Source organism: Salmo salar, chromosome 04, assembly GCF_965601325.2.
Source record: "Salmo salar chromosome 04, fSalSal1, whole genome shotgun sequence".
NCBI classification, from domain to species: Eukaryota; Metazoa; Chordata; class Actinopteri; order Salmoniformes; family Salmonidae; genus Salmo; species Salmo salar.
Window position 1 is genome coordinate 43,267,302 of NC_138294.1, and position 19,610 is coordinate 43,286,911.

Here is a 19,610-nt window from a genome sequence, read left to right on the forward strand (position 1 = left end):
TTGAGGGTTAAAAGAGGACACCTTTTTTTATGTAAGCCCTGGTCGATAGTTGTTTTTTGGCCCAGGCTAGGCAGCTCTTAGAGGAGTTCATAGACCATGTCCACTAAAAGGATTTGAGAGTTATCTTTGAAGTCACAGTGAGGAGCAGTACTGATCGAAAGTCGCTTAATGCATTTCGTGGATGCATCGTGTTGATATACTGTAGATGCTGAAGACACTTAACCTTTTATACTGTACGTGATCGAAAAACACTGCGTATCCATGCGCATCTCTCTCTTACACTCTCTGCTTATTCCCTTTTCTTTCTGCCTCCTCCTCACCTCTACCATCCACTCCTCTCCGCTGCCTCCTGGGCCCTGTTGGCGTGGTGTGGTGTGGTTGTCTTGGTCAGTGTTTTGCGGTGCGCTCCCTGGGCTGGGTGGAGATCCCAGAGGAGGAGCTGACCCCGGGGAAGAGCAGTCTGGCTGTCAATAACTGCATCCAGCAGCTGTCCAGCAGCAAGGCTGAGGGCCGCGATGCACTAGGCGCCTGGGGAGAGGTAAGAGGAGGCGGGGGGGATGGGGGGGGGGGGGGGGTGAGGGGGTGAGGGAGTAATGGTGGGTGGTGAAGTAGAATACAGTAACATTACTTGTTTATTAGGTTTTGTTTTAGTTTGGTCTATTGTACATGGCTCATTGTGCAATTGTTTATTGTGCATTACTCCTTTAAATTAAATCATTAGTAGCCTTGAGAACCCTCAGTACCTCATACGACCTTGTGTTTGGTCCAGTACATGTGAGCTTGCAGTTTGCAGGCCAGATTACCCTTACTGCCACCATAAAGCAGTCCCACTGGAGCCCCCCCCCCCCCTCCACCCTGTCATCTCTGTCTCTCCCAGGGCCAGGACATGATGATGGTGCTGAAAAAGGACACCCTTAGCCTGATGGACCCAGTGGACCGCAGCCTTATCCACTGCCAACCTATCATCAACATCCGTGTGTGGGGCGTGGGATGCAACAACGGCAGGTGGGCCAACCTGGGGATCGTATGGGCAAATATCCCCAGTCCTCTCTCTCCCTCTCTTTCTTATGGACAGTGTTTATATAATGTAATCTCGGTTAACCCAGAAGGAAAATATCACATCATTTGGTCAGCTGTGTGATTTATTTCTGGGTCCATAGGTGTTAGAAATTGGGAGTTCCGGTTTTACGAAGTCTCCTCCCTCGCACGAGTAAACTCTCAGCCATAGCTAATTTCACCACACGCGTGAAGTTCCCCCGACCTGATATGTACAAATAATCAGTGACGAAAACCCAAACAACGGAACTAGTGCTGCTCATTATCCTACACGTTCCATCCTGTCTACGAGAGATGAATATATCTGTAGTTACATTTTGAAATACGGTATAATATGGTGAACTGACCAACTAAGCACAATTCTCTTGGGTTGATAGTTCAGGAAAGACTGTTTAAAGTTTTTGTTATTGCGTATACTTGATGATATGGAAATATTCCATTGAGTGAAGAAAGTCAATGATTTAGATGATATTGTTTTTATATGGGCTATACAGCCTTGAGTAAGGTTAGTTCTTCTGGGTCACAGATGTTTATGGCCTATTGTAATACACTGGGAGCTCATGTTGAGTGGATTTGAGGGCAACTATATTTTCGTCTACGCTCTTGGTGGAGAACATTCAGGCATTGATCTGATGGCAGTGTCAGTAGAACTACATCTAAGTAGAATGGAATAGCCCCGAGGAAGAAATGTGACAATGATAGAAAATACTAAGGATTTGAAAAATCCAAGACTGAAACTACTGAAAATAAGTCAATATATAGGTGCAACATTTTTACACACAGTAGGCTATATTGTGTTATGATCATAGTTGTAAACCAATGCAACAGATTTGTCTCATATTTGAAGTAGTTGTAATAATTAACTTTCTTTCTTTTTTTAACTGCCACTCATGAAAACAGAGACAGGTAATCACTCTCTTCTTGGTCAACTCATTTTCTGCTGACGTGCCATTTGTGACTTTGACAGCTTGCATCATGTTCTCAAGTGAACGCTTGGTGTCTCGGTAGGTTCTGTGTAGTTTCTGTAGTCATGCTCTAGTGTCTCATCGATAATGTAACGTGCTTCTGCCGACGTGTAATGTACTGTATGTGAATGCCTGCCCTGTTTCTCATGCATGTTCAAAGGACCCCCAGTCCATTTCCTTCTCGACTTGTAGTGACCCTTGTTTCTTACGCAATGTGCTGTTCTGTCCTTGGCTCACAACAAATGCCCACTCAGCACTATCCCAGACTCTTGTCTTGCCAAATGATTACTGCTGATGATTGATCTATAAAGTGAGATTCATAATGGTATATCTACCTGAGGGTAAATTCAGCTCGAACAGCATTTTAATCAATGAATCAATTTGAATCAATTAGAAGCCATAGTGACTGCATTCCTTTGAGAGCCAAGTGGAGGACGCATCAATGTGTAAATTCATCTTACAGGTTTTCTACTACAGTTGAATGGGCCTTTTTTTTTGACGAATGGACCAGGAGAGATTGCTGGGTCGTGTCCAATTGATCAGCTCTCCTGAGCCTCTGCCAAGTCGCACTCCTTTCAACTGTGCCAGCCTGAGTTAAACTGCAAAGTCGCACCTTTCTCTGTGACAAATACTCCCCATATACAGTGCCTTCAGAAAGTATTCCCCTTGCCTTATTCCACATTTTGTTGTGTTACAGCCTGAATTCAAAATGGATTAAATATATATTTGTTCTCACCCATCTACACGCAATACCCCATAATGACAAAGTGAAAACATGTTTTTACAAATTTACTGAAAATGAAATACAGAAATATCTAATTAACATAAGTATTCACACCCCTTCTAACACACATGTTAGAATCACCTTTGGTGTGAGTCTTTCTGGGTAAGTCTCTAAGAGCTTTGCTCATCTGGATTGTACAATATTTGCATATTACTCTTTTAAAAATTCTTCAAACTGTCAAGTTCATTGTTGAAGAGCCATTTTCAATTCTTGCCATAGATTTTCAAGCCGATTTAAGTCAATAATGTAACAACGCCACTCCGGAACATTCAATGTCGTCTTGGTAAGCCTTGTATTTTAGGTTATTGTCCTGCTGAAAGGTGAATTCGTCTCCCAGTGTCTGTTGGAAAGCAGACCGAACCAGGTTTTCCTCTAGGATTTTGCCCGTGCTTAGCTCTCCCTAGTCCTTGCCGATGACAAGCATACCCATAACATGATGTAGCCACCACCATGCTTGAAAATATGAAGAGTGGTACTCAGTAATGTGTTTTGTTGGATTTGGCCCAAACATAACGCTTTGTATTCAGGACATTAAGTTCATTTCTTTGCCCAGTTTTTTGTAGTTTTACTTTGATGCCTTATTGCAAACAGGATGCATGTATTGGAATATTTTTATTCTGTACAGGCTTCCTTCTTTTCACTCGGTCATTTAGGTTAGTATTGTGGAGTAACTACAATTTGTTGATCCGTCCTCAGTGTTCTCCTATCACAGCCATTAGGCTATGTAATTGTTTTAAAGTCACCATTGGCCTCATGGTGAAATCCCTGAGCAGTTTCCTTCCTCTCCGGCAACTGAATTAGGCAGGACGTTAGTTACTATCTTTCTAGTAACTGTTTGTATTGATTCACCATCCAAAGTGTAATTAATAACTTCACCATGCTCCAAGGGATATTAAATGTCTGCTTTTTTATTTTTACCGATCTACCAATAGGTGCCCTTCTTTGCTTGGCATTGGAAAAACTCTCTGATCTTTGTGGTTGAATCTGTGTTTGAAATTAACTGCTTGACTGAGGGACCTTACAGATAATTGTATGTGTGGGGTCCAGAGATGAGGTAGTCATTAAAAAAAGAATGTTAACTTCTATGGGATCGCCCCCATAGGGGGTGTTTCCTTTCAAATGGTATCAAGAATATGCATATCCTTGCTTCAGGTCCTGAGCTACAGGCAGTTCAATTTGTGTATGTCATTTTAGGCGAAAATGAAAAAAAGAGTCCAATCCTTAAGAAGCTGTACATTATTCTTGCACACAGAGTGAGTCCATGCAACTTATTATGTGACTTGTTAAGCACATTTTTACTCCTGAACTTATTTAAGCGTGCAATAACAAAGGGGTTGAATACTTATTGACTCGAGACATTTCAGCTTTTAACTTTAAATGAATTTGTAAATATTTCTAAAAAATATAATTTCACTTTGACATTATATTATTGTGTGTAGGCCAGTGACACAAAATCATAATTTAATACATTTTAAATTCAGGCTGTAACAACATTTATTGGGGGGAAAGTAAAGGGGTGTGAGTACTTTCTGAAGGCACTCTACTCCTCGCTTTTACTGTATTACACCCAAACGAAAAACGTGGATTATGCAGGATCGGCTCCAAGCATAAGCGACATAAGCGGTCACTAAGGGCCCCCACTCTCAAATTACTGTTCCGAGTTAGAATAGTAGAATTCACAAGGTGCAATTTCGAAATTTGTTTGTGCATCAGCAGTTTTTCTCTTATGTCAGTCACTGACAGTCACTCAATTAGCCATATCAGCTAACTATTTTTTTATTGGTATGTTAGTCTAGCCAGCTATCTAAACTTGTAGTAATCATGGCCGAATACCGATCGGGCGTGCAGGGCATGTGCCCAGGGGCCCTGACCTCCAGGGGGCCCCTATTGATTGTGTTAGTTACTCTCACTCAGCTACAGTGAGGGAAAAAAATATTTGATCCCCTGCTGATTTTGTACGTTTGCCCACTGACAAAGAAATGATCAGTCAATAATTTTAATGGTAGGTTTATTTGAACAGTGAGAGACAGAATAACAACAAAAAAATCCAGAAAAACGCATGTCAGAAATGTTATAAATTGATTTGCATTTTAATGAGGGAAATAAGTAGGAGGAGGAATGCTGCCTATGACCCCAAGAACACCATCCTCACCGTCAAACATGGAGGTGGAAACATTATGCTTTGGGGGTGTTTTTCTGCTAAGGGGACAGGACAACTTCACCGCATCAAAGGGAAGATGGACGGGGTCATGTACCGTCAAATCTTGGGTGAGAACCTCCTTCCCTCAGCCAGGGCATTGAAAATGGGTCGTGGATGGGTATTCCAGCATGACAATGACCCAAAACACACAGCCAAGGCAACAAAGGAGTGGCTCAAGAAGAAGCACATTAAGGTCCTGGAGTGTCCTAGACAGTCTCCAGACCTTAATCCCATAGAAAATCTGTGGAGGGAGCTGAAGGTTTGAGTTGCCAAACGTCAGCCTCGAAATCTTAATGACTTGGAGAAGATCTGCAAAGAGGAGTGGGACAAAATCCCTCCTGAGATGTGTGCAAACCTGGTGGTCAACTACAAGAAACGTCTGACCTCTGTGATTGCCAACAAGGGTTTTGCCACCAAGTACTAAGTCATGTTTTGCAGAGGGGTCAAATACTTATTTCCCTCATGAAAATGCAAATCAATTTATAACATTTTTGACATGCGTTTTTCTGGATTTTTTTGTTGTTATTCTGTCTCTCACTGTTCAAATAAACCTACCATTAAAATTATAGACTGATCATTTCTTTGTCAGTGGGCAAATGTATAAAATCAGCAGGGGATCAAATACTTTTTTCCCTCACTGTATTATTAACATGACATATCAGCCTTAGTAACATTTGTAGAATTGCAGGAAATTTGCTTTAAAACTGCAAAAATGTCTCTCCACTCTGGAGGCTGCGGAGGGAAGAACGGATCATAATAATGGCCAGAACGGAGCAAATGGAATGGCATCAAACACCTGGAAACCATGTATTTGATACCAATACCACTAATTTGGCCCCAGTCATTACCACAAGCCCATTCTCCCCAATTAAGGTGCCACAAACCTTCTGTGCTCTCCACCCCATGGTAAAATGGGTATAATTGCAAGAAATTAGCTGTAAAACTACCCAAAAAAATTTATCTCTGCCCCATGGCAAAATGAGTAGAATTGCATGAAAGCTTACTTTAAAACTGCAACATTTTCTCTACTCCCCATGGCGAACTGTGTAGAATTGCACGAAATTGACTTTAAAATGGCAAATGTTCTCTCCACTGTCAAGAGGGGGGCCTCTAAAAGGTTTTCCCCGCTAGGTGGGGAGGCCCCACAACCAAATCTTGCTTAAGGCCCCCAAAAGGCTAGGGCTGGCTACGTCTGTCAGGAAATAGCTGTCATTCCACCCTGGTCAGAATACAGAGTATTGTATACACACACGGCCTCAGATGAAGGCAGGCAGATTCACTCTTTTTTTGTGAGGTGGTGGCGAGATGCTGTGTAGACAAGATCAGAGGACATAGTGGCCTGCACTGACTGCCAATCTGTTTGAGTGGTTCCCTGAGATTTAATAGAGAGGAAGGATCCCACCCTAGCGTTTGTGGGCCCACCTTCGATGCCAAAGGGAAGCCCATCTGTTATTCCCTCTTTTCCCTCAATAATTAAAAAGCTGCAGGTCTCTTAGTTATTTTCCCAGGCATCGGCATATTCTGGTGCACCAGAGTTGTGGGCTATAAAACAGCACTGTTGCTCAAGATCATTTCAAGATCATTTCAAAACTCACTAAGGATGTTGTAGAGAGAATTACACACGTAAAGCCACATAAAGCCATCAAACTGCGACCACTGAACTTTTCCCCAATTAGCAACTGCACATGGCACACAGAACAGTTCTTTATGAGCGAACTACTTGTCAGATAGTTTACATTACAATGTCAGTGGAGTAACTTTGCTCTGATATGTGATTATAGTGTAGAAGAGATCGTGAATCTCTTGTCCCTTTTCTGATATTAGAAATTGGTGACAGGGCGACGTATTCCATGTCCCTGTTCCTTAAAGTCCTGAGAACAACGTCTGTCCATATGCATCACTGGTATTTATAGACCTGACATCTGACACGGCCTGCTCCTATCAGCTGCTGAGGGACACAGCCTGAGGTCACAATGTGTTGAGCCAGAATGGAACTGATAGCATCGATGTTGCGAGAGCCTGTGCTGTCTTCAGTGCTCAGTTGCTTAGTCGTTTGATGATTGTGCATTTTTATCAAACCAACGTGATGCTGACTGGTGTACCATTGGTTTCAGTTCAGTGGACCAACGCGGCCATGCGGTACAGTAGTTGTGCAGAAGAAGCAATAGTTTGATGTGTCACGTGTATTCAATATGGCTTTGAATTCCATTCCATTCATGCTAATGCTATTATCTTGTCATACACACAGTACCAGATCACCAGATAAATTGTGAAGTTGGTTAACTTCCCCACAAACCAGACATATAGATTCTCTGTGTTAATCTTTGCTTTTGTGTTCTGTACCGTTTACAGAGACTTTGCCTTTGTGGCCAGTGACAAAGACACCTGTATGCTGAAGTGCCATGTGTTTCGCTGTAACGCCCCAGCAAAAACCATCGCCACAGCTTTGCATGAAATGTGCTCAAAGGTAACCAAAGGTTTCCAGCATAGGAAGTGGTTGAACATCCCTTTTAGCCCACCGTAGTAGTTTAGGTTCATTCTAGAGTGAGCCAGTGTGAATGATATGTCTGTGTGTGTATCCAGATCATGGCAGAGAAGACGACTAGAAGCCCATCTATGGCACGCTCCCTCACCATGGAGAACATCTCCCCTGTGGACCTGCCACGTCAAGGTACTGTAGCCTGGCTGAGCTCAGAGCCCACAGAAACCCATCAGTTACAATTTGTAGGGACTTTTCTGACTGGAGCAATGTGTAGTTTATACGAATGGTAAACTCCATAATATGGCAGAAATCATATGATACATTTTATTCGTATTTTTGCTGCAGTGGACTTCCTGGATGCAATGAGGAAAAGGGTGCAGAAGTTTGAGGTGCAGTACATCGGAAACCTGCCTGTCTCCAGGGCGATGGGTAGGTTTACTATATGCTAATCTCATCCTATTGATTTATTAAACTGGCAAAATACCATCAAACTTGTCATCCATTGAACTAGATAAGAAAATGAGCCAATGTTCCCTTTCCTATAACAACCTCGAGAGTCAACAGGGGAACAGGACCTGTAATGTCTCATCACCAGATATAGAGGATTAGACAGCAGCCAGGAGTCACAGGCATGTTTAAAATTGGGGCTGGATAACGAGACAGAGGACATCGTCTCTTTATCCTCAGCAAATACGCAGAGTCACGTTTCGTGGCTAGCTAACGCTCAGGTTCACTGCGTAGTTGGCTGTCCCCAGGCGAGGCGTCGTCTCACAGTATGTAGCACGGCACTCTTTCAGAAAATGGATTATTGATTACAGGGTCCAAAACGGTAGCGTCCGTCAAGGTGTTGTTAGCTGGATCAGCTGACTAACGGACATAAACGCCCAGTCCCAGATGCTTTATGTCTGAGATGTTATGGTCCGCTAAGGTTTTTATTTAACCTTTTCATTTGTTTTGGAGATTATTCCACTAGTAAGGTGCAAAATAAAACTAAAAGCAGATTAGCCTAACTCAGTGGAGATCCCCAGAGTTAGCCATCCCTGATACCGGGTCTGGTAGCTCGTACAGTGTAGTTTAACAATGAAGTAAGGTACTGCAGAAGTTTGTGCAAGAGGGCTTTATATGCAAAAAGAGTGCAACGCAACGATCTATGAGACTTCTAAGAGGGCCAGTCCACTTTCTGATACAGAAAGCAGTAATGTGTACTGAACCTGTTGCCTGTAATAAACTGCGTTCAATGGCTTCAATACAGTGGCAGCTGCATGCATATAGACAATATCACCATAGTCTATAACCGGTATGAATGTCGACTGAATGATTTGCTTTCTGCTATTTAACGAAAGGCATGGCCTATTCCTATAAAGGAAGCCCATTTTAAGTCTTAACTTCTTAAACATCAAGATGCCCAGATATTTAAAAGGCGGCCCACAATCAATGTGGGCACCATCCAGTGTATATATGCATAAATCATCAGATACATTTTTAAGCGTTTTGGAAAACAACATATGCTTGGTTTTACCTGCATTAAGTACCAATTTCAGTTGACTAAAGGCTTTCTGCAAGGCAATAAAGGCAGATTGTAGCTACCAAAGAGGTTTTCTTATTAATGATGACAAGCCATTAGTCGTCATTGGAGATTACACACCCGAGGTGATGATCGCATAGGTTCGCAATCACTGGAAGGTCGTTTGATCATACTGTGTGGTACAATGAAGAAGAGTTGACGCGAGGAGCATTTCCTCTCAAAACAGGTGATCTAACCATAACCTTGGTTTTGCAGTACCTTTAGAAGTCACTGTGCTGTTACTGAAGCAGCTTTATTAAGGGGCTTTATGTGAGATCCTCTGGCAGGTATGGAGGTGCTGAACCGGGCCATAGAGAGCATCATGGACACCTCAGTCAGTGACGAGTGGGAGCCCATCGTCATCCACATCTCTGACACTGTGCTTTCACTCTGGAAAGGAGAGGTGAGGAGTGCTCAGGAAACCTGTAAATGCAGTGGTCAGACCAACCAATGAAATTATTACATTTCTCTGTCTACCCGATTCTCTCTCTGTCTCTCTCTCTTACACTCTCTCTCCCTTTGTCTCTCCCTTTGTCCCTCTCTCTCCCTTTCTCTCTCTCTCTCCTTCTTTCACTTTCTTTCTCTCTCTCTCTCCCTTTCTCTCTCTTACCTTCTCTGGGATTTCTCTTTCAGGATGGAGATGATCCCTTCTGGGAATGTCAAGTGCGTTACCTGACCTTTCTGGGTGTGGGCCATGACACACACACCTTTGCAGTGATAGTGGACGGCGGGACGCAGCGGTTTGAGTGTCATGTTTTCTGGTGTGAGCCAGACGCAGGGATCATCTCTGAGGCTGTGCAGGCTGCGTGCATGGTGAGTGACTAAGGGGTCACCCTGAGGGATGAAACACAGGGCTGGAGAACTAATGTACAAAATGGCTTCTGTAGACGCAGAGGTGAAGCTAGCATAAAAAATACTTGAATTTATACATGCTATCATGGCTGACTGATGAATATTTTAATGGAATTAGTAGGTACTGGTAGAGAATGTACTAGAGCCATGAGTCATGTATGGTATCTTTCTAAAATGAAAGAGAAACTAAGGTCACTGCTTAACATGGCTCCATTGTGCCCCCTGCAGGTCCAGTACCAGAAGTGCTTGGTGGCCCAGACTCCACCACCCAGGTCCAAAATGTGGCAGGCGGGTTCCAAGGTGAAGAGGGCCAACTCCATGGACGGTTTCACTTTCCCAGCTCCCCTTCACCAAGGACTGTCCCCACCCATGACTGGCTCCTCCACAGCCAAAAAGGGCATGCTGGCGTTTTTTGAGACTTTCAGAAATAAACAGTCAGCAGTTTCCACACCATAACAACCAGATAGGGAGGGAGGCGGGAGGGAGCAAGTGAGAAAGCGAGTGAGGGAAGGGGACTTGGGTAAAGGGAGGTACGGCAAATCAGTTTTAGAGGAAGGGTAGAATGTATAACAGATGTATAACCAGCCATTAGAATGTGAAGATTGAAGGCCAGCTGAGTTTCTATTTGACCAGGCAGGGATGACCATTATCTTAAACAAAACAAACGTGCTGCACTTCTGCTTCTACTGTGTTTCTTTGGGTATACAACATATCTCAACTAGGCTGGTTTGTGGTACAGATTTAGAAAAGAACATTGAGGTGCTGTACTCTCACATTCCACACCTTTCTTGTCAAGGAAGAGTTTAAGTCATTAGGATCTTGACTTGTACTTTTATTGCAAAATACCATCAAATACACAACAATGGCTCCCTGGTTCTAAGTGAAACATACAGTAGCAAAAAATATGGTGCAGTAATTGACTACTCTTTAATATAGTTTTCTGATATTGAACATCAGCAAAATGTAACAGTGACCTCATTCTTGTACAATCAATGTAGCTAGGTAGGTTGTGTTAAGTACTTATACTGTTCTTTCTAATAAATGTAAAGGGATCTTTAACTTCAGATATAGTCATATAAGTGTGTCAATTTATAGCCTATAGTCCCTCTGACAGTTGACACCAAATAGATTTCAAATGTGAGATTAGGCATCATAAAGATGGGAGAGAAGATATCACACTATATATTCCTCCATTATTCAAATTAGATGTGGCAAAATCGAGAATCAGACCGATGAACATCCAAGACCCCAGTTTGTCAACAGCAAATGAAGTCCAATCAGATCTGGGCTTTGGTACAATTTTGATGCAGCATACTCAGAAAGAATCCCTTTAAGCAGGATTCAGGAGTGGCGCCAGTGCCACAGTGGTCTTCACATTAGAGTGAAAGAGAAGGTGTTTTAGTTCTGTTCTGAAAAAGGTTTGTGTTAGTACATGCAGCACAAAAAGCATAAAAGTGTAAAAAAAAAAAAAACATTTAGAAAGGTATGTAGACAGTCCCCTGAAGCTCTACAGAAGCACTGCATGCTTTCGCACACGCTTGGGAATGAAATGGTACTTTCCATGCTATTGGAAATGAAAAAAAAGACTGACTCTCACTAGTAAAACTGAAAACACTTAGAAATCAAGTCAATGACTAAACTCTAAATGCAACCAGTCCCCACCACTGAAAGCCCGTGTTATGTTGTTCCTATTGGAGGACATGCTAAACAGCATTTTCACTTGAGAAAACACCAAAACACACTGAATTGATATCACTTTTGTGATTCCCCCAAAATACAGAAAGGCACTTGGTTTATTGCATGCTGATTTTCAGTCATTTGCGACAGTAGTCCCACTGTATGCTGTGAAACACTTGGGCACATAAAAGGAATGGCGCTTCAGAGAGGTCATACTATATATTACCGATATGCAACAGCTCCTCTTCCCCCATTCTAAATAGGTATTATATGAGAAAACAACTCAGGTCTCCATATTAGTGGAAGGTTCATGTCAAAGTTGGAAGAATGAAAAGTTGGAGCTTTGGCATAAAATAACATGGGTGGAGAAGTGATATCCGTTTTATCCAGGGGAACTTGGGAGAGGTAATGTCATAAAATTGCTAATGTAGCACCTTGAGATTTCTTTGGGTTTTTGCTATTTATACTACTAGTAAATACATATGTCTATATATATATTTGCAATATTTTAGCAAAAATTGAAAATAGGATGTCATGTAAATGCAAACTATTGTGATTATTTCGCGAAGTTGTACCTCACTAGGTCCACACTGGTGGTCTATGCTGGAATAATAAATTGCTTGGAAATCCTGTTCTCTGTTTTTTGTGTGTTATGTTTATCAAAGTTCAACTTCAACTCCTCTTTTACAAAGAAAGAGCCTTTTATTTCAACATGAAGTCTAGTCTCATTACCCAGAATCTGGGCACTTTGCTCTACATTAAGTCATCCACTGTTTACTAGACCAGAAATATGAACCAATTTCCTCCATTATATTCCATTCTATTCTATTGACCAACCGGACATGCGTAATGCCAATGTTCAACATCCTATCCACGTGTCCCGGAAAACAAGTTTATTTGTTGTATATGGAAGAAGAGAAGAAGCCATGGAGGCGGAGGACCTTTACATTAAACCAGGTATGTTCTGTCCAATTGAATAGTTCGAATTTGTTTATTTAGCGAGAAAAGTTCGCTAACGATAGACATCAGTTTACTGCAACTGTGCTAGGGTGATAATGCAGGCTAGTATGAAGACAAGCTAGCTAGCTAGCAGTAACTATCAAACTACATTGCTATCTTGCTAACAAAGTTGTCAAAACATCTTGAAGATGCGTTTGCATAGACTTTATACTAGCTCTTCATTTGAGTTATTTCCCCACTGCTTTATCACATCTAATTTGAGCGTGACTACAGGTAACGTTATCACATGATGTTGATCATGATTATGAACATAATCAGTTTTGTTGACCTGTCAGTACCGTCATGTTCAAGTTGGAAGTTTACATACACTTATGTTGGAGTCATTAAAACTCGTTTTTCAACCACTCCACACATTTCTTGTTAACAAACTATAGTTTTGGCAAGTCGGATAGGACATCTACTTTGTGCATGACACAAGTCATTTTTCCAACAATTGTTTCCAGACAGATTATTTCACTTATAATTCACTGTATCACAATTCCAGTGGGTCAGAAGTTCACATACACTAAGTTGACTGTGACTTTTAAACAGCTTGGAAAATTCCAGAAAATGATGTCATGGCTTTAGAAGCTTCTGATTTGAGTCAATTGGAGGTGTACCTGTGGATGTATTTCAAGGCCTACCTTCAAACTCGGTGCCTCTTTAATTGACATCATGGGAAAATCCAAAGAAATCAGCCAAGACCTCAGAAAAAAGAAAGTAGACCTCCACAAGTCTGGTTCATCCTTGGGAGCAATTTCCAAACGCCTGAAGGTACCACGTTCATCTGTACAAACAATAGTATGCAAGTATAAACACCATGGGACCACGCAGTCGTCATACCGTTCAGGAAGGAGACGCGTTCTGCCTCCTGGAGATGAATGTACTTTCGTGCGAAAAGTGCAAATCAGTCCCAGAACAACAGCAAAGGACCTTGTGAAGATGCTGGAGGAAACGGGTACAAAAGTATCTATATCCACAGTGAAACGAGTCCTATATTGACATAACCTGAAAGGCCACTCAGCAAGGAAGAAGCCACTGCTCCAAAACCGCCATAAAAAAAGACAGACTACAGTTTGCAATTGCACATGGGGACAAAGATTGTACTTTCTAGAGAAATGTCCTCTGATCTGATGTGCGTGAGCAAGGAGGCACATGAACCTGACTCAGTTACCCCAGCTCTGTCAGGAGGAATGGGCCAAAATTCACCTAACTTATTGTGGGAAGCTTGTGGAAGGCTACCTGAAACGTTTGACCCAAGTTAAGCAATTTAAAGGCAATGCTACCAAATACTAATTGAGTGCATGTTAACTTCTGACCCACTGGGAATGTGATGAAAGAAATAAAAACTGAAATAAATCATTCTCTCTACTATTATTCTGATATTTCACATTCTTAAAATAAAGTGGTGATCCTAACTGACCTAAGACAGGGAATTTTTACTAGGATTACATGTCAGGAATTGTGAAACTGAGTTTAAACGTATTTGGGTAAGGTGTGTGTAAACTTCTGACTTCAACTGTGTGTGTGTGTGTGTGTGTGTGCTAGCTGCTAACGAGTAGTTAGTAAATGGTAGGTCTTCTAAAATAAAACCCTCTCTGCCTTTGTTAAGGTAATCAGGAGCGGGGCTGGAATGACCCTCCACAGTTTTCCTATGGTTTGCAGACAGCAGCACAAGGGGGTCCCAAGAGGACCCCTCTCAACAAGAGAGTGCCCCCACCTCAACTCACAGGATCCCCTTGTACGTTCTAGGCTTTGGCAGAGAATTGGATGTTGTGCCTTGAACATGTTTTAAATTCATTGATCTTTTGAGTACCTTAGTACTTTTGATGTTTACTCAAGGGGTGTGAGATTGTCTTTCTGATGACAGTACTTTCCCCAGACTGTCAGAGCAGATAATGAATCATCCTGGTTCTATTTATCCACAGGTCCTGTCCCCGGAGATTGTCCTTCCCTAACAGCTCCAATGACTCCTCCTACCAACCCACTGGCCCCTCCTCCATGTAGTATGAACACACCCCCTCGTCCATGTCCTGTCGCAGCCCCTCCTCTTGGTGGGGTGATGATGATGGCCACACCTCCACCACCTTTCCCTGTGGTAGAGCACACAGACTCAGCCAGTAGCCAATCAGAAAGTGAGCCAGATGTCAACTATGTAGTCACTCTTCTCAACTGGGCACTGACAGCTTGTAGACACTCAGTCAAAGTAAGAATGATTTCTATAGCTCTAATTCCCAGCCACAGTTGACAAACCATTTACAAAAAGCATGTTGTGTGTATATATAACTCTGTTTTGGTGCAGTGCACTGTTTGAAATGACACTCACTGCATTGCTAATCAAATTGCTGAATGTTTTACTTGTGCCCCTTGCAGAAACAGGTGTGTAATAATGTGGCGAAGCGTCTGAAGCTCTTTGAGGACATGTGGAAGTCTGGGAAGCTGTCACTTCCTGTTAGGAGAAGAATGAATGGACTGGTGCAAGGTAGGAGATCCTGTGTAGTTTGATAGATGAGGTCATATTTCTACTGATGAAAAATAAATCAGGGATGCAAACTAGTGACCTATGTGATTTGTGTAGATCCGATGACAAAAGTTTTTTTTTTTGGGGGGGGGGGGGGGGGGGGTTGGATCACTACTGGCTGTATGCAATAGGGTAATGCGCGTTTGAAGCAATACTGACTGTCCAAAGCACAGCCCATCGTTCACATAACAGAATGCAGCACGTGACTGAAGAGAGAAGAGACAACCCATTTGCTAGTCACAGCATCAGCTTTCCCGTTATCTTACAGCAGCACGTCCCCTGAACGATAACGAAGAGGTAGAAGCCTGACCACGGAGACGGGGGTGAGAAGGTGATGAAGTGTACTTCATGTGCTGTAACTGAAAATCAACCGGCATTTGGAAAGTTTGAAATGAGGGAGAAAGTGTGGTGGAACAAGTATTAGCATTGTTAAGTATCTTGCTAGCTGGTTCGAATTCTCCGTTAGCTGGCCAGAGAAATGTTGAGCAAAATAAGACGACTTACTAACTGATCAAATAATTCAGTTTATGGTGTGGAAATGAACTGGCTAATAAAGTCAGACAGCTAACGTTAGCTAGCTAACGTTACAACATCAGATGAGCTAACGTTAGTAACCGAATCAATTCATTATAGTATTAACTGGTATAAGACTCCTTGCCATTCCTCAAGTTATAACGTGTTAGTTGCTTACTGGACCCTGGCAATCTGTGTGAAAAGTTAACTAGCTATCTGTGAACTAATGTTTTCCCTCTATAGTATGTTGTTAATTTTCAGAATGAGAGAATTATGTGAAAATGAGGCATTGCTTGTTAAACAAGTGGATTCAGGGATCGAGTGTCGCTGGGCCTGGCTTAAACTGGATGCCACTATGGAGTTGAAAGGAACACCACACACTTTCCCTCTTTCTCACTTTTTCAATACAGTGTATGAAAAGGGGTATGCCAGGTGTACTCTCTGCAGAAAGTGTACAATGTAATAATGTGCAGTGTAGCCCAAATGTATTGTTTTTGTTGTGTTGAACTTGACAGCGTGTGATTATTTTTTTTTATATATTTTTTTTATTATTATTTTTTAAATTTTTTATATATATATATATATATATATATATATATATATATATATATATATATATATATATATATATATATATATATATATATATATATATATATTTTTTTAGGGGGGATTAGTAAAAAAAAATGTTTACTCAGTAAAAGTTATTTTTTTTGCATATACGTAGCCTTGTGTACTTTAAAAAAATATATATATTTCACCTTTATTTAACCAGGTAGGCTAGTTGAGAACAAGTTCTCATTTGCAACGGCAACCTGGCCAAGATAAAGCAAAGCAGTTCGACACATACAACAACAGAGTTACACATGGAATAAACAAACATACAATCAATAATACACCAGTGAGACATACCTGCTGGAGCGCGTGCTGCTATGGTGACCAGTGAGCTGAGATAAGGCGGGGCTTTACCTAGCAGAGACTTGTAGATGACCTGGAGCCAGTGGGTTTGGCGACGAGTATGAAGCGAGGGCCAGCCAACGAGAGCATACAGGTCGCAGTGGTGGGTAGAATATGGGGCTTTGGTGACAAAACGGATGGCACTGTGATAGACTGCATCCAATTTGTTGAGTAGAGTGTTGGAGGCTATTTTGTAAATGACATCGCTGAAGTCGAAGATCGGTAGGATGGTCAGTTTTACGAGGGTATGTTTGGCAGCATGAGTGAAGGATGCTTTGTTGCGATATAGGAAGCCGATTCTAGATTTAATTTTGGATTGGAGATGTTTGTGCCTGTGTATATTGGTTCCTAACTTGCCTGAAAAGTTGCATATCACGGGGGCTATTCGATGCTAATACAGAACACCACAGGATGTTTTTGTGCTGGTCAAGGGCAGACAGGTCTGGAGTGAACCAAGGGCTATATCTGTTTCTGGTTCTACATTTTTTTTAATGGAGCATGCTTATTTAAGATGGTGAGGAAGGCACTTTTAAAGAATAACCAGACATCCTCTACTGACGGGATGAGGTCAATGTCATTCCAGGATACCCCGGCCAGGTCGATTTAGAAAGGCCTGCTCGCTGAAGTGTTTTAGGGAGCGTTTGACAGTGATGAGGGGTGGTCGTTTGACCGCAGACCCATTACGGATGCAGGCAGTGATCGCTGAGATCTTGGTTGAAAACAGCAGAGGTGTATTTGGAGGGCGAGTTAGTTAGGATGATATCTATGAGGGTGCCCGTGTTTACGGACTTGGGGTTGTACCTGGTAGGTTCATAGATCATTTGTGTGAGATTGAGGGCATCAAGCTTAGATTGTAGGATGGCTGAGGTGTTAAGCATGTCCCAGTTTAGGTCACCTAGCAGCATGAGCTCAGAAGATGGATGGGGGGCAATCAATTCACATATGGTGTCCAGGGCACAGCTGGGGGCAGAGAGTGGTCTATAGCAAGCGGCAACGGTGAGAGACTTGTTTCTGGAAAGGTGAATTTTTAGAAGTAGAATCTCTAATTGTTTTGGTACAGATCTGGATAGTAAGATAGAACTCTGCAGGCTATCTCTGCAGTAGATTGCAACACCGCCCCCTTTGGCAGTTCTATCTTGGCGGAAAATGTTATAGTTAAGGATGGAAATGTCAGGGTTTTTGGTGGTTTTCTTAAGCCAAGATTCAGACACGGCTAATACATCCTTTTGAGAAACCAGGAGCCCAGGGTTGGCAGAATGTGCTAGTCATGGAATTAGTAGGGTTCCAAGTAGCAGAGGGGTCCAAGTCCAATTGGCAAAATGGGTATAGTGGTCTGAGAAACTGGCCGATTGATCAGCTAACAGTCCAATATGCTCTCGATAGCTAGCAGGCCGTGGTTAGCAGAATGGCTGTCATGGCTAACTGCAATATTAGTGAATTGTTTTTTTTCCTCAAGACTTGAGTGTCATTTGCAGTAAAGTCTAGGCAACAAATAACATTGGATTGCTTTCTTTTATTTTTATTTAGCTGTGAGTGAGGTTCACATTAACCACTTATTTTACACACAGAGACTGATCATGTAGATCATATTGTTTGTTGTTTAATTAGTTAACCTGAATTTCCCCCTAGCAGGGATTTTGTTTTGCATGTTTCAGTGCAAAAAAAAAAGTATCACCTTTTTGGTCCCTCGGCAGTTTGCATCTCTGATTTAAATGGGTCACCCACCATTTTATATGAAACAAATGAGTCAATCAAATGTTCAAATGACCTAACCACGTCTGTGATGCTCCTGTCTTTATGCTCCTGTCAGAGTTGAAGACTTGTAACTGGGACGCAGCTGATGAGATCCACCGGGCTCTGATAGTGGACCATGTTAACGAGGTCAGTCAGTGGATGGTGGGGGTCAAACGTCTCATCGCTGAAACACGCAACTTAAACCCAGACCTCCTGCACACACAGGAAGTAGACCAGTGTCTAGACACCAGCAGCACTGCTAACTCTGAATAGATCAATAATGACACTTTTGGAACTTTTCTATTAGGTTGTGGAACCATGAGGACTCTCGGTCGTCCATGTGAAAGCCATTGAAATTCTACTTTTAGGCTTACTCTCTCTTTTGCTTTTGTATGTGGAGATTCCACATATTTTGACATGTTTTTCCTGTAATTATGCATTATGAATTGCATTTGATTGCAGTGTATTGCTATTACCGAGCTCTACCAATTCTGACAATACAAAGATACCTTTATCCCTGTTTTTATGTTGATTGTTTACATTTGATACAGCCTTTCCCCATTGTGTCTTGTTTGGTTAAAGGGCTTATATCAGAAGTGTCAGTAATGGAACATTTTATTTGGATCGTTCTCTCTTCCAAATACTGTATAATCTCCCTTGGACAGCCTTGTAAACAGTATTTTACTGGAGCTAAGATTGCTTTAATTGTACACAAGGTCCAATGTATTATTCCTGGTTTAGCCTACAGTTTTCAATGACTTATCATCCCCTATGTACATAATCATAAGAGCAATAAGAATGTTTTAAAGCCTGTGGTCTGCTTCTGTTGACGGTGGCATTGCATTACATGTGTATCGTACACGATAAGACCAAATAAATATGATTTGTGGTGGAAGTATTCCTTGTATTTTTATGCAGCAGTAGGTTCATGTCATGAACTGTTATTTATATTGGTTCTGTAGTTAGACAATGAGGAAGTTCCATTCTTCCAGCTTTTCTGACTTGTCTACCTCCATGGAGACAGATGCAAGGAGAAGCCACCAGAAGGTGGCGTCTTGGGCTTTATTTTTCACTGATGACCGTGTCGTGGCTATGACATCTAGAGTAAACTTGGGCACTTTATAGGAAGGGTTACACAAGATTTTATGTCTTAAGTTTATAGCGCTAGAGGACTAGCCACCATGAATGAGGCGTGGCTTTGTTTTGATCGTCTGAGGTCTGTGACAACAACACTGTTTTATTGTTGCTAAGTGAGACAGTAATTGATGTGAACTCATTATGGATAATGTCATCATCACATTGTCCC

The 19,610-nt window shown here is 41.9% G+C and overlaps 2 protein-coding genes across 3 annotated transcripts in view; both read left to right on the forward strand.

The window, feature by feature from the left end:
- LOC106602929 (amyloid-beta A4 precursor protein-binding family B member 3) overlaps window positions 1–12,212 on the forward strand; it is a 32,693-nt gene extending 20,481 nt beyond the window's left edge. The window contains exons 6-13 of the mRNA XM_014195949.3: window positions 392–538; window positions 878–1,005; window positions 7,358–7,472; window positions 7,589–7,676; window positions 7,833–7,916; window positions 9,339–9,454; window positions 9,685–9,864; window positions 10,132–12,212. Of these exons, the coding sequence (XP_014051424.3) occupies window positions 392–538; window positions 878–1,005; window positions 7,358–7,472; window positions 7,589–7,676; window positions 7,833–7,916; window positions 9,339–9,454; window positions 9,685–9,864; window positions 10,132–10,359 (1,086 nt within the window). The 3' untranslated portion in view covers window positions 10,360–12,212. The remainder of the gene's footprint in view (window positions 1–391; window positions 539–877; window positions 1,006–7,357; window positions 7,473–7,588; window positions 7,677–7,832; window positions 7,917–9,338; window positions 9,455–9,684; window positions 9,865–10,131) is intronic.
- Window positions 12,213–12,416: 204 nt separating this feature from the next.
- On the forward strand, window positions 12,417–19,202 carry LOC106602931 (steroid receptor RNA activator 1). 2 transcript variants are annotated; one of them, XM_014195952.2, is made up of 6 exons: window positions 12,417–12,537; window positions 14,192–14,320; window positions 14,508–14,785; window positions 14,953–15,061; window positions 15,369–15,431; window positions 18,381–19,202. In XM_014195952.2, exons 1-5 carry the CDS (start codon window positions 12,423–12,425, stop codon window positions 15,407–15,409), a joined length of 672 nt encoding a protein of 223 aa, XP_014051427.2. In that variant the 5' UTR covers window positions 12,417–12,422; the 3' UTR covers window positions 15,410–15,431; window positions 18,381–19,202. The 2 variants fall into 2 exon arrangements, with proteins under 2 accessions (XP_014051427.2, XP_014051426.2); XM_014195951.3 differs by lacking the exon at window positions 15,369–15,431.
- The last annotated feature ends 408 nt before the right edge of the window (window positions 19,203–19,610 follow it).

What these genes read in the sequence shown, in the direction of transcription:
- LOC106602931 (XM_014195951.3), top strand. Translation starts at nt 12,423, where the DNA reads ATGCGTAATGCCAATGTTCAACATCCTATCCACGTGTCCCGGAAAACA. An exon ending in TCAACTCACAGGATCCCCTT is followed by an intron (nt 14,321 to 14,507) that starts GTACGTTCTAGG and finishes ATTTATCCACAG; the next exon opens with GTCCTGTCCCCGGAGATTGT. An exon ending in CTTGTAGACACTCAGTCAAA is followed by an intron (nt 14,786 to 14,952) that starts GTAAGAATGATT and finishes TGCCCCTTGCAG; the next exon opens with AAACAGGTGTGTAATAATGT.